Below are 13,651 nucleotides of genomic sequence, written 5' to 3'. Positions count from 1 at the left end.
TATTATCAGACACAAAAGTAATGCAAGTGTAAACAAAGAGAGCTTTGTATTTGCATGACATATTTCTTCATAATGATAACCACAGCAAATGTGGCTGACATTACTTAAACTACTGGCTACAAAAAGGAAGAGAAACTTTTCCCCTGACATGGAACCTTAGAAGAAAACTGGTTCCTCTAGTTGCATTGCCACCAGATGAACCAGGGTCTACAATGTGTTCCGGGGCCGTAGTTCTACCCCCTACTACCCCCTCTACTCTACTGGTGGCCTCATTGGGTAGAACATCAGAACTAGGAGACTGCATCCCAATTCAGTTACAGCAGCTAAAAATAAATCAGAGCATTTGTATTAAATTAATGCCACTTCATTCGTGTAGAGTAACAAGCTGATTTGCTTTTAAAACGCAGCAAAATCTGGCCACTCATTGGTTCAATGTGATCCTCATTTCAATTGAAGTAATACGATTTGAGGTCTTGTTACCAGATTAAATAAGTAGTTAGGAAGAAAATTTGTTTGTTGTGTACACTTTTGAGCAAGCTGAGGGGACTGATAAAAATAATGAGGGGAATAATGATTTGTGACCTTGTGCCTGAGTCACTAACTGCTCGTTGTCCTCGGCTCTGCTTGTGCTCTTAGCAAGGTGCACATTACGAGGACCACCCTGGAGTGTTTAAACGGAGACTACGAGGTGGAACCAGGCTTTGGCCACGAGAGGCATGCCTTCCTTCAGAAGCATCACATAGAGACTTTTTTCATCGTGCCATCACACAGACGTAAAGTACGTCTGACTGCTTTCTTTTTTCTTTTTTTTTGCAATTTCTCACCCTGTGTACAACTGAAGAGTAGACACATCTGTCAGTGTTGTAATTGGTAATCCTCTGATGCAGCGGGGGAGGCAGCCCATGTGTTGAGCTGGCATACACATGCCTAGTGCCTATCACTAGCTCACACCAGCTGCACATGTGCACTAGGGCTGTGTGTGTCTACTCGTGGCATTTTAAATCCCCAAGCAGACACAAAAAACGCTGGATCCATCCAGGTTTCCTAACACTGCACACTCACAGTTTACTGTAAAACATCACACTCAGATCTACAGTATTTCCTGCAATAAGATGATTCCACAAAGCAATATTTAAAGGAACATCTTCTTACCTCTCCCATGACTAATTTTCCTCCTACCATTTACTGGAATGTCTAACTTCTTAGGTTTTTTTATGTTAAAAAAAATAAATCAGGAGATGTAAGTGAAAATAGCTTGGACATGATGATTTGTAGAATTAAATTTTATAAGCTCTGAATTTTAAAGCAAGGAATATAAACAAAAGTTATATTTGAGGGCTTCAGAGAGTGGAAATGACTCAGCTTAAAGGTTTTAGTCTTGCTTTTAAATTGGAAATCAACACTAATGGCTTTAATGACTTCCTATTTGGCACCAAAAAAAGATCAAAAGTTCTACTTGTTCGACTCTGAAGTTCACAGTTTAAATATTGCTAAACACCAGAAATTACCCCACATTGTCTCTTACCTTGCTGGTCTGATGCTAATGTGTTAAAGAACATATAATCATATGTTAGAATACTTAAGGTATGTTTGTTTAATACTAGTCATTTACTTAGTTACATTTCTCTTTTACTTAGTTGTCAAACTGTAGCATAGCATACTACCTTGTTAAATGTAGGTAAGGGTCAAGCATTAATATTCATAGAATATTCGAAACAAAAGCCATTTGAAAAACATTTTAAAGCTGCTTTCACACATTCACAGCAACCCTACACTTTTTTATTCCAGTTGAAGCTGCATGTCAGAACGCAAATGCCTGAGTCAGCTGGCCTGGACATTACCAGGACCGGGCTTCTTTTTTTGATGCGCTGTAAACAAAACATTATTGTTCTTGTCCCCGCCCAGCCACCAAGGGCCACCCAGGGGCCGGTCCCAATCCCAGACTAAATGGGAGGCATGTGGCAGGAAGGGGAGCCAGTGTAAAAACGTGCGGAACACGTACCGCTGTGGTGGCCCCTGAAGGGACAAGCCGAAAGCCCTTGATATAATTGATACTTAATTGATCACCATGGTAAAGTTGTTGTTGTGCTACTAAAGGGGTTTTAGTTTCATGTTCAAGGACACTTCAACATACAGAAAGAACCTGGAATTGAACCACCAACCCAGGACTTGAAGGGTAATAGCTTTACCAACTGAGCCACATCTGCCCACAATCTGTCGCTAGCTGTTACATGTGTGAAATAACAACTCCTGGATTCAATTCTTTGGACACTGTTCAAAGTTCATACTGGAAATAGTATCAGACTAGAAATAACAACAGAACACAACTCGAGTGTATCTATCAATCTTGAATTAATTAAGAACTGTTACATTTATAGCATGTATAGCATTATACATACATCATAGACAAAACTGTTTTTTGTACCTCCACTTAGCCTTTGTCTCTTCCTTTCATTGTCTTTGTCTTCATTTCCAGATCTTCCCAGGTCTGATTCTGTCAGACATCAAACCAGCTAAGAGGATGAAGTTTAAGACGGTGTGCTACTTGCTGGTTCAGCTGATGCACTGTAGGAAGATGTTCAAGGCCGAGATCCCCTTCTCCAACGTCATGACCTGCGAGGATGACGACAAAGTAAGTGACAGTTGCAGACTTTAGCCGTCACATGTGACTTTACATGCCCCCATTGTTTAGAGTAATTACGATATTTTTAGGTCACATGGTAAAAAAAACTTTTTAATGGGTTTTCTATCCATTTGTTATGGAGTGAAACCCTGCTTGGATTTCTAATCTTCTCTCACACAATCAATCACACAAACACACACGCACACACACATACACATACAGTAATCTGGATTTCTAGATATTGCAGCATCATAAATACTACAGTATGCCTGCATTACTACTTGATGAAAAGTAAGCCAGTGGAATAGATATTACAAGGGACTTAAAATTGTGGTATTGTATTATCTAACTTAACCTTACCGCTCTAAAGCACATCAAGTGTGTGTGTATGCCCAAACAGTAATGTGATGTTTGCATGTGCACACAGATTTAATTTGTGTTGTTCATGAGTTAGTCATTATCTCTGTGAATATATTTACTCTCAAACCACTATGAAGGCAGCAGTGAGTCATTCGGAGAGCTGTGGGTTTGTTCCTCTGTTGGCCGGTTGCCGTTTGGTGATTGGTACTGCGGCATCACAGGGTCTGACTGTTAGGAACAGCCTGCAAGCTGTAATCCGCAAAACCATGCGAGCTCGGCCAGGCATTAGTACTTCATGATTCTGATGAGGTTGCATTATGACTGCTGGTAATCACCCACAGCTTGGTATCATCTCCTCTAATAGCATTAGCCACATTGTTACATGATTATCCAAGTATCCAAAATCCTAGCATTGTGACAGAGTGGAATTTTATAATGGAATTATAACACTGCAAATAGTCTTGGCCCAGGAACATTAAATTAAATGACAGATTATAAATTTTAAAAAGCTGGTTTGCTTTATTACCTACAACAACTGTATATTTCTTTCCACAAGAATACTATTCATTTTTACTAATGAATGCAAGAAAATAAATGGGTCAGAGCCATTTCTATTTTAAACAAGCCAAACCTGGGGTTAAAATCCTAACCCATACGCGTCAAGAACAACTTTTTTCTCCCCCATTCAAAATCACAGTACAGCCACCAGCATTTACTTAACATAACTTACTACAGGTCATTTTTATTATGAATTTGTCACGTGTACTATCAAATTAAAGACCCTGAACCCAATTCATGCCTCAAAATGCTGCATATTATGCAAGCTGCTCATCTAGAGTACTCCATTTTTTGAATTTAGGCACTACACAAGACAACACTGGGCCAATTGACTGTTATAAATAACTGCTAATAGGTCATATATATCTACCACTAATGTTGAATTATGTTTCAAGATAGTGACATCCATGTCAAAGAAATCGCAAAAAATGTGGGAAACTGCATTGGAATATTTAAAAAGAACACCTTAAGACATGGAGGAGTAAGTCTCAACAGTTTGACATGTCTGTTTATTTTTTACTGTGTGAGATATATCATCAGTTCACACATTCCTGATATCTCAGGCTATTTTTCCACTCAACTGATTTTATTTACAGTTTAAACATAATGTAAACAAAGCATTATGTTTAGAATGACTGTGAGCTGTAAACATTCTAATGTTACGATGTTTAGCATGACTGTTTTGACTGTAGAATAAATTATTTTCAATTCCAGTTTGGATATAAAATAGCAGAAGACACTGCAGTAATCTACAGTCATTTAATTTACTTATTTATCCGGGAACACCTGGACCCGTGTCCCTTAGATCTTTAACAGTCATCTCATTACATCATTTGAGATTCTGAAATAGAGGGTTTAGTGGTCTTACTATGTTTTGAGGGGTTCTGGGACTAATCCACTCTGACTGTTCTGATGTGTAACAGATTGATAGCTTTCACCTTAAGTGTTATGTCATCAATAGACAACCTTTGACGGTGTTGAAGCCTGTTTCTGAAGAACATGTTTTTATCTGTCCTCAATAGGAATCGTGCAAATCAACTAAACAGCTAAGATCAACTGTTTGATCAAATTTTATTTTTATTTTATACAGCAAACAAGTATCCACAGGCGCAGTAGAATGAGGGGAAATAGTCCTTTAGCCAATTGTTTGTGGATGCCTACCCAAATTGAAAAAGACTAAATTATTAGTTATGGTAAGTTTTTGTATTCAAGTAATTATCTGTTGCTGGATAACTCAAGCGTCAACCAACTGCTACCATGCTAAGAGGATGACGGTTTGTTAACTAGCATTGAATAATATTTTACATTTAGCATACTACCTGTCGCATGTTGCTAATGTTAGCATTTAGCTTAGTGCACTTGACACTGACAATGTTCTGACATTACAGCAGTCAAAATAAATTACATATAATATTAGCTGCTCACATTTTGTTAAACGCATGGAGGCCCGGAGATAACGTAACCAGGGTGGGAATCAACCATGTAGCTGCTATAACTAGCATTGCTACCAAGGTAACGAACTTTGTACACATTTACCTTTCATGCTACTATTAGCAGTGTGACAAGCTAACGCCTCCAAACGTTAGCTACTTTAACTTAATACAAGTGTGCAGCAGCTTAATATTAGATAACAACACTAACATGCAGCAGGACTGACTATAATATGGCCAGGTTTGGATTAGCTGCTAGAACCAGCAAGGCTAAGCTTTCTGTTAGCTTACTTTCCTATTTATTACCTTCTATCAGACCTGAACACGCTGCGTCTTCTCCGTTACTCCGATTCAAAACAGTAAATACTGTGTCAAAGTTGAAGGAGGGTGTACTTTCAGGGCGACAGGGCAAAACTGATCCAAACTTTGACAACGATTGTTCAGGAACTGGACATTGGCACAAAGTCGATGCTGATTATAAAGAGTTTTGTGAGTGGACACCATGTGTCAAGACACAGGAAAAATGGTTCATTTGCTAGACAGAGAAGTAAAATCTTCTCGGACAAGACGAGTTCAGATGAAGGTAACAACTTCACAAAAGAAGATAAACAAATTCGTCTGTGCTGTGAAAAGAAAGATGGGAGCTGGAAATTGTCAAAGATCTGAGGGATGGAAGCTTGTTGATAATATGCAAAAAAGAAAAACCGAAACAAAGCTATGCACTTGAACATATCTGCAGTAAAACGCTGTGAAAGAAGAACTGTTAGTGATAATAGAAGGACTGGGAGAGTGACAACAGATATTCCTGCAGGGAAAGATTTGGTAAAACTCACAAGGAGAATTTACGGAGGTGAGCTGAGTGGGGTAAGGTGACTGATTAAAATAATGAATAGTAAAGAGATGAGAGCCTGTTGGTGTTGTTGCAGTTTTGGAGATGTGCTACTGTACCAGACAAAGTGAAAACTGGATTTATTAGCTTCCTGCTTAGGCCCTATAACCCTCTGCCACTTTGATGCTGTGGTTGTTAAATGTATGGGCACTGGAAGATTTGTCATGGGAGCATATTAATAAAAGGCTGTAGCGGAAGGGAAGTCAGGTAATCCAGGTGAAAGGACACACTGATTGTACAAGGGAGTTTAACAGCGAATGGAGTTTTACTAAATATTTATTAATGATCCTTGAAGGAAACCAGATGTTACCTTGGATGAACCTTGGGTTAAGTAAAGGGTACATTGTGTTGATAAATGTTATCATAGTATCTGTAGAGACTGATAAGGGAAGTGGAGTAGACTGTATAATATTTTAAAGCAAGGGATGCAATATAGCTGATCCACATAGTTTACAGACTTATATTTACAGTTACATACTGATGTACAGATGCATCAAGGAACTCAGTAAAATTGGAGTTGGTTTGATGTTCCAGACATTCATAATAAAGTGGGGAAATTGATCAATGAGGGATTATCAGTTTACACTGCAGAAATGAATGCAGTACTCTTAGCACTGCATTGGACAGAGGATACAGCTCCTCGTTCAGATTCAGGTTCATCACCAGGCAGTGTACTTTACAGCCATTCAGATAGTAAAACAGAAATAAAACAAATATAGAATATTCATAGATATATTCTATATAGAATTCAAAGCATGGGAATAATTGTAGTGTTTGTATATACCAGCATACATTAGGGTAAAAGGAAATGAAACAGACAAGATTGCAACAAAAATAAGTGTGTGGCAGTTTAGTAGAACAGAAGCTAGGAGCATTGTTAAACAGATTGAAAGAAAAAAATGAGAGAAAGAAAGGAAAGGATTGGGGTAAGTAAACTATAATTCAATGGGGATTATTTTTATTTTTGGCTTCATTTAAAGGAAATTATGTTAATATTAGAACCCTGATCCACATTGGATGGTGGTAATGCACCAGTTTGTTGTCAAACTGCCATAAAACATTAAGAAGAACTTTCAGCACTGCTAATATGCGGTCAGATAGAGACTGGTCTAAAAGAGTGTGAATGTTCCCCTGCAGGCATTTTAAAGTGGATATATTGAGAGAAATACCATCAGGTCCAAGCACAAAGCACAGGTGCGTTTATCATGTCTAAATGTAGGTCTACCTGTCCCAAGGCTGTGGTCATGGACATGTTTATCGACTTTAAAAGTAACACTTTGACAGAACCATCACACTATTAAGTACAGCAGAGACTTTTCTAAGACAGTTAGAAAATGTCAGCTATGAAAAAAGCTCATCACATAAAGACAGAGGGTAGATTAAAGTGTGATAAAGGGCTGAGCCTGGGATGGTAAGTCTGAAATGGCCCAATTGTCTCAAGTCACTTCCTATCCAAACTGGAGCAGTTCGACTTTGTACTATAAAAGTATATTCCAATAATGTTATTCCAAGCTGTTTGATGGAAACACTTGCTAACTGTGTAAACTGTTTAAATGAATGGTGTGTTTTATTGATAATTCTATATCCTTAGAGTATGTCCTTAAAGGGTTTTGAGGGGACTAGAGCTAGTCAAGACGTTTCAAGAAATGAGTTAATGTTCACAGTCACCAGTTTGTCACTGGGCTGAGAAAACCATCAGTTTAAAATGACCATTTAACCTCAGCTGCATCTCTTTGGATTGTTGCAGCACTTTGAGGAATTATACAGTTTACGACATCACCATTCTGCCCTACGTGCTGTATGATTAAACGAACCACAAATATAATCCATGTAGGTGTGTGGGGAGTATGTAATGCTCCTATGGCCAGTCCAACATGGGAGCAGATTTTTCTTGATCTTTTTTTACTGAAATTGGTTAAATTAAAATAAAGGCTCACAAACCTGCATTTCAATTGTAACACAACAGGCACACTGTCCTCTGCAGAGACTAATTATATTGTCCTTTTTGGTACTTGACAGCGGAGAGCCCTGCGAACTGCATCGGAGAAGCTGAGGAGTCGGACGTCCTTCTCAGCCACAGCCGTGCAGCACTCGCCAGGAACGCGAGTCAACCGCTACATCGGGCGGCTCATTGAAGCGCGGCAGACCGAGTCTGGAACATCGGACATGAACTACATCACCCTGTTCTACAGGAGCGGCGACAGGGAGCGCAAGGTGAGCACACATGTAAACGTACACACTGAACATCTGCAGAGGCCAGCAGCTCAGATTCCTATTTACAACAGGATACAGAACATTAACAAATATATACTTTTCTCATTAGACATAAGACAACAGGCCTCGTGACTGCGTCCATCCCCTCCCCCCTTTTATTCTCACATACACAACCTGCACAGTCTAATTCTTCTCCCCTTTCTCCCTCTCTCCCACGCCTGTTGTCTATGATGTCTGTGTGTGAGTGCGTACCCGTGCATGCATGTATGAGGAATCCACCCACCCACTCAGGAGGGGGTGCAGATAATGATTTGGGAACATCTGAGTAGCACACTTGATATCTTTCTCCTATGTGTGCGTGGGTAGAGCCATAAAGGAGACACAGAACAGGGTTGGGCTGTGTGTCTTGGTCTGTGTCTGTGTGTGTGCAGTGTGGACACTCATGCTGTCAGCAGAAGAATTAAAAACCTACACAAAGTTAAAACTAGTTCATCTATCTCACTTAAACATGTTTTAGATGACTTTAGCCACCAGGAGAAAGAAATGAAGACACAAATTAGTGTAAAGTGTTTATTTAATCCCACGCAACAACTACACTAAAAATAATTCTTTCATATAGTTCTGATAGAGTTCAGTACTCATCACTGATCCACAAATTTAGATCTAATCACACACCAGATCTTTAGAAGCTTTTGTTAGTATTGTTTTTGATATTTCTGCATAAGAAAAAGTATTACCAATATTTTTAGAGCAGATGTATTTTGCAGTATCCCATGCCTCTTTAGGATGAGTAAACACAAAAAAAATCTGCATGTGTAATTAGCTTTGAAGGGAGCCTTGTGTCTTGTGGCATATCGCATTTTACAAAACAAAGTTGCACTTCATTAAATCACAGAAAACAAGTATGTCCTCCTTTAGAAAGTAAGTCGATACTGCTTTGCGTAACAGGATATTGTGACCAAAATGTATATTTTATTACGAAAATTATAGCTGCCATAGGAATCAGAACATGAGCAAAGTTTTTTGACATTATAGAACAAGAAGTTTTGTTTGGAGGAGTTTGGGGTGGACTTGGGTCAGAAAACACAAGACTCTCCCACAGGAAACCGATATTAATCACAGTGCAAAAACTAATGTTTATAGTTGTGTCCACAACCGTAAAGGCTTTAATGTTCATCTCCAATTTGTTTATTTAGATCTGATCTTTTCTGGCTTTTTCTTCGCATGTGCAGGTTTACCTGAAATGTGATCTGCATGTTTATGGTAACAACAACATCGTCATTTATGCAACAGTCTACTGTTTTTACTAATATATTTGAATTATGATGTGTTCCGTCCAGTTTGGCTTTAATAAAGTTGTCTTCATAAATGCCCAGTCTGATATGTCCTCACCTCTCCATTTAACCACATTTCTATCATTTGTTACTTGCTGATGATGGTAGATGATTTGCGTAGACATTATAAAACACATGAATTGGAGTCTCACTGATCTGACAGCAGCTGTATTTTCAGAGCTTGGATATAAATCAGAACTCTGACCACATAGGAAAAATAGAACGTGCAGATCTGATATGAGGAAAAAAAATTTGAAGTGCCTTTCTTGGTAAAATCAGATCTCGAGGGCAAAAGGATCAGATTTTTACCTTTTCTCTATGACAGTTCCAGAGTTGTAGGCTATACAGTCACGAAGCTCATCTACGGCTCATATGAGAGGTTGGGGACTAAATGATCCATATGATAATTTTAGCAGGAGAACTTACTGCAGAAAACCTGTGGCAAGTTTGTTTTTCCATTCTAGCAGAATTTGCTGGTCTCTGGATATCTGTGCAAAAGTCATAGAAGTGTTGTTAGTGCTGCTAGTGTGCTGTGTGCACTTGATAAGAACTTGAAATCATCAGAGCCCAACAGGTACTTTTAGCCCATGTGCCCCCAGATATGCTAACATGCTAAGTACTGCATGCAAGACGGCATCAATTGTGTCACCATTAGAAAAACGTTCTTGGAGTTTTCTATGAAAAATAAAAGTTTTAGTCGTGCTTGGAGGTTTTGCTCTGAACATAAAAGCACACTTTGCAGTGCTGACTGCACTGGTTCCACCAGGAGAGGTCTAGAATAAGATTAGTACTTCATAGCTAACCTCAATGAGCAATGATTGAACTGTAATCCAGGACTATGACTGTTGTTTTAGGGTGCTGGATCGTCTTAATTGGAGAGTATCTCCGTTTTCCTCTCGCCTACATGAAGTAGTAGTGTTAGGCTGGTAAGTGTTGAAACTTGCTCGTCTGGTGCTTGGGGCTGAGTCTAAAATGTGAGCCTTAACCTGTGTTGTATCAGTTTGGGGTAATATCAAGCATACAAGCGGGTGTAATTAATGTGTGGTGTGTCTGAGCTCATCCCGAGGAAGACTGTGGCTGCTGCTTCTTTACGTTTGAAGGTGCTCTTTAAGGTCGATCAGACATCTGATCTGGATACCTCATGGAAGGCTTTTATTCTACTGTAGGTAAAGTGGCCATGTCCAGCTGAGAGAAATCACAAGGGATAAAGAATCTGCAGGGATTCAGGATCCCAGAAAGTATGGAAACACGTCTCTGGTCTTTCCCACCAAATAGACAATATCATAGTTTTTTTAGTTTTCTTAAGTAAAATAGAATGGAACTTTATGTGTTGGTGAATCTTTATCTACCAACAGATAAACCAGAGTTGGATACACACAGTAAATGCTTCATATGTTGACATGTTCTCTGTGTTTTTGTCCTGTCTAAGTATTACCAGGTGTATGACGACCATTTCATCAGCGCCGTGGTTCTCTCCCTCATCCTCGCTGCTCTGTTTGGCCTTATCTATCTGCTAATGATTCCACAGTAAGTACACACAGACACTCTTCCACATTAGCAGTTTGTTCACTGGTGTATAGTAATTGGATTGATCTTGATACGGCGCAGTGAGACAATTAGAAAGGAAGGTGTTTTCACCGAAGTCAGTGGAAAAGTGGGAAAGCCTGTGTCACTCTGATCTCCCCTCTCTCTCAGGGGAATGCTGGTGCTGCTGCTGCTCGTACTGTGCGTTTGTTTCCACGTGGCCTGTGTCATGTACCTGCATCTCACCAGTGTTCAGGTACGACTTTCCCAACAGGCTTCTGCTATGAAACTGGCCTCTATAGAGCATGTACTTATTTCGTTTTATACTTGACACAGCTTAGGAAAACAAAACAGGAATGGTTGGCTTCTATGTCTGCGTAGAGCTGAAAATGTGGAGATTGACTTAAGTAACAAAAAATTGCACAACCTAGCAGACAGCCAGTGGTCTGTGAACAATGAACCAATAAGAAGAAATCAAGCTATGTAGTCAAAACCTGCCTCCTGCTTTCCACCCAACTCAAATATGTTCAATTTAGATCTTATTTGAGTAGCTGGAGCTAATGAATGTTTGACATTGTTCTAGATAATGTGATTAGCATGTTTGGGTGTGAAGCCAGAGTCACTAGCAGGTTAGCTTAGCATAAAGACAGGGAAACAGCCCTGTCTAACATGCAGTGGCCAATATTTTTTTAGAAATTACTAATTAATCGTTTATATCTAATAATTATAAGTGGATTTTTAACTTTGGACAGAGTTGGTCTGAATTTGAGAGCAACATCCATTGCATCCATTCCCATCCTGTCATGTCTGTATCCACAAGAAACAGGATTTTGTAATTAGATTAATTAGATTACATATGTAAAACTTTTTTAAAGGTCAAATTGAGTGGTGACTGCAGCAGTCTGCTTGTTACTGTATGTTATGAACCAAAGGCCAAGATAGCTGGAGGCAGCTAATTTGAACAATGGATGCACTGTATTTGATTGATTGAATTAAAAAAGCCTTTATTTGAGAAGCAGCTTTAACAGCTGTCAGTACTCCCTTCATTAGTAAGATTCCACTTATTTAACCTATCAATAATAGTAATTATATCATTAAGGCGTGTTCTTCTCTGATGATTCTTTTCCGTTGGTCTTTTTAGGAAGCGTTTTGCTGCTTCAGCTTTAAAGGACTTTAAAGGTTTTTCACCAGATTGAAAACAGAGGACACAGCTTTTACTTTATTAAAAAGAAGAAAACGTATAGGAATATTGTCATGTTTGTAAATTCCTCTTTTCCAGTCAGAATGCTATATGCACACTTGCAATGATCACCCACCTCTGGCACTCATGCAGCCCCATATCAGCTCAGTCCCTGTGGTAGTCCTGACCAGGGCCACACCAAACACGCTGGATCCCTTCTGATCCAAACAAACTCGTCTTGACCAAAGAATGTGCTCCCAATATTCATCATTCAATTCCTTCTTCTCTGGCAAAGTTTAATGTGAGCACTGGCTTTCTTCCATGACGTCTGTGCAGAGGATGACTTCATGCAGTGTCCTTCACACTGTCTGATCATTTACACCAATTTCCACAGATAATCTTTTTTCAGAGTGCATTATTTAATGGAGGTTTGTGTAAGTATTGAATTGTGTATTGTGTCATTATTGCAGGAAAGCAACTGCAGGTAAATTATTGGTGATATTCTTACACCTCCTGACCTGTTTGTTAGGTGTTCTTACATTTTTCCGACATTATAACCAAAAAGGTTAATTTATGACTGTGAATGACTGTCTGATTAACAGCTTATAAGTGATGGGCAGTGTGCTGGGTATTTTGCTTCTTTCATACTGTAAGAGCATTTGATATAATCTTTTCTCTTACTCCTACCAGTCAGATTGGAGCGACGTGAGGGTCTTTATCTGCTGTGTGTTTCTACTTATCTTTTAAGCATCTCCTTTAATAGGCTTTGCTCATAATGAGCCACACACTAAATGCCGTCATTTCATTCCCACTCCTGGCTAATGATGTGTCCAAAATGCTGTTGAGGTAGATAAACAGGTGCTTCATCTACTCTCTCGTCCTCTTCTCCAGCTCCTCCATCTCCTCCCCCACGTCCTTCACTTTACTTTTCTTTGGTTTTAGTGCCAACCAGGCTGCCTCACTATCCAGATACGAACGGTGCTCTGCGTTTTACTCGTCGTGCTCACCTACTCTGTTACCCAGGCCTGTGTGGTAAGTTTGTGTGTCTCTGTGTGTGTTACATCCCAGCTAGAATTTATACACACAAGAAGAATATCGGGCAAGAAGGTCTTAGTTCCAGGTCAACTTACTAGCTTTTGGCAGAGCACTCAAATTCATTTCTAGTGGACTTTCTCAGCAGGTTAAGCTTACACATCTGTCGAGTAGATGTCTTGGTTATAACCTGAGCATTAAATTAAATGATCTGAGCATTAAACTTCAGTCACACGAGTACAAACAACACTGTGATTTAAGCTTCACAAGATGCAAAGACAGAGTTAAGATCGCTTTAATTAATAAAAGCATAATTAAAGAGCAACTTTGCCACTTTTTTACTTGCTTAGTATGGCTTTTGTTGAGGGGGCAAATGTACAATAATGCTTTTAGACTTTGAACTGACTTCCCTATATAAAAATATTTCACTGGAGGAGATTTTCATCATTAGTTCAGGTGATGTCATCTGGTGGAGTTTTGAAAAAGCAGGTTGACCATGATTGCAAC

General features: G+C 39.2%; 1 protein-coding gene across 5 annotated transcripts in view; it reads left to right on the top strand.

The window, feature by feature from the left end:
* The window catches only part of adcy1a (adenylate cyclase 1a), a 51,705-nt gene that overhangs the window by 24,482 nt on the left and 13,572 nt on the right, over nt 1-13,651 (top strand). For 3 of the 5 annotated variants that reach the window (XM_067514103.1, XM_067514101.1, XM_067514105.1), the window contains exons 7-12: nt 637-778; nt 2,477-2,632; nt 7,880-8,074; nt 10,838-10,935; nt 11,104-11,188; nt 13,055-13,144. In XM_067514103.1, coding sequence (XP_067370204.1) covers nt 637-778; nt 2,477-2,632; nt 7,880-8,074; nt 10,838-10,935; nt 11,104-11,188; nt 13,055-13,144 — 766 coding nt within the window. The remainder of the gene's footprint in view (nt 1-636; nt 779-2,476; nt 2,633-7,879; nt 8,075-10,837; nt 10,936-11,103; nt 11,189-13,054; nt 13,145-13,651) is intronic. The other 2 variants (XM_067514102.1, XM_067514104.1) reach the window with 2 other exon arrangements.

Source organism: Channa argus, chromosome 8 (assembly GCF_033026475.1).
Source record: "Channa argus isolate prfri chromosome 8, Channa argus male v1.0, whole genome shotgun sequence".
Taxonomy (NCBI): domain Eukaryota; kingdom Metazoa; phylum Chordata; class Actinopteri; order Anabantiformes; family Channidae; genus Channa; species Channa argus.
The sequence above is the reverse complement of the archived record's forward strand: the minus strand, read 5'-3'. Positions and strand labels throughout refer to the sequence as shown.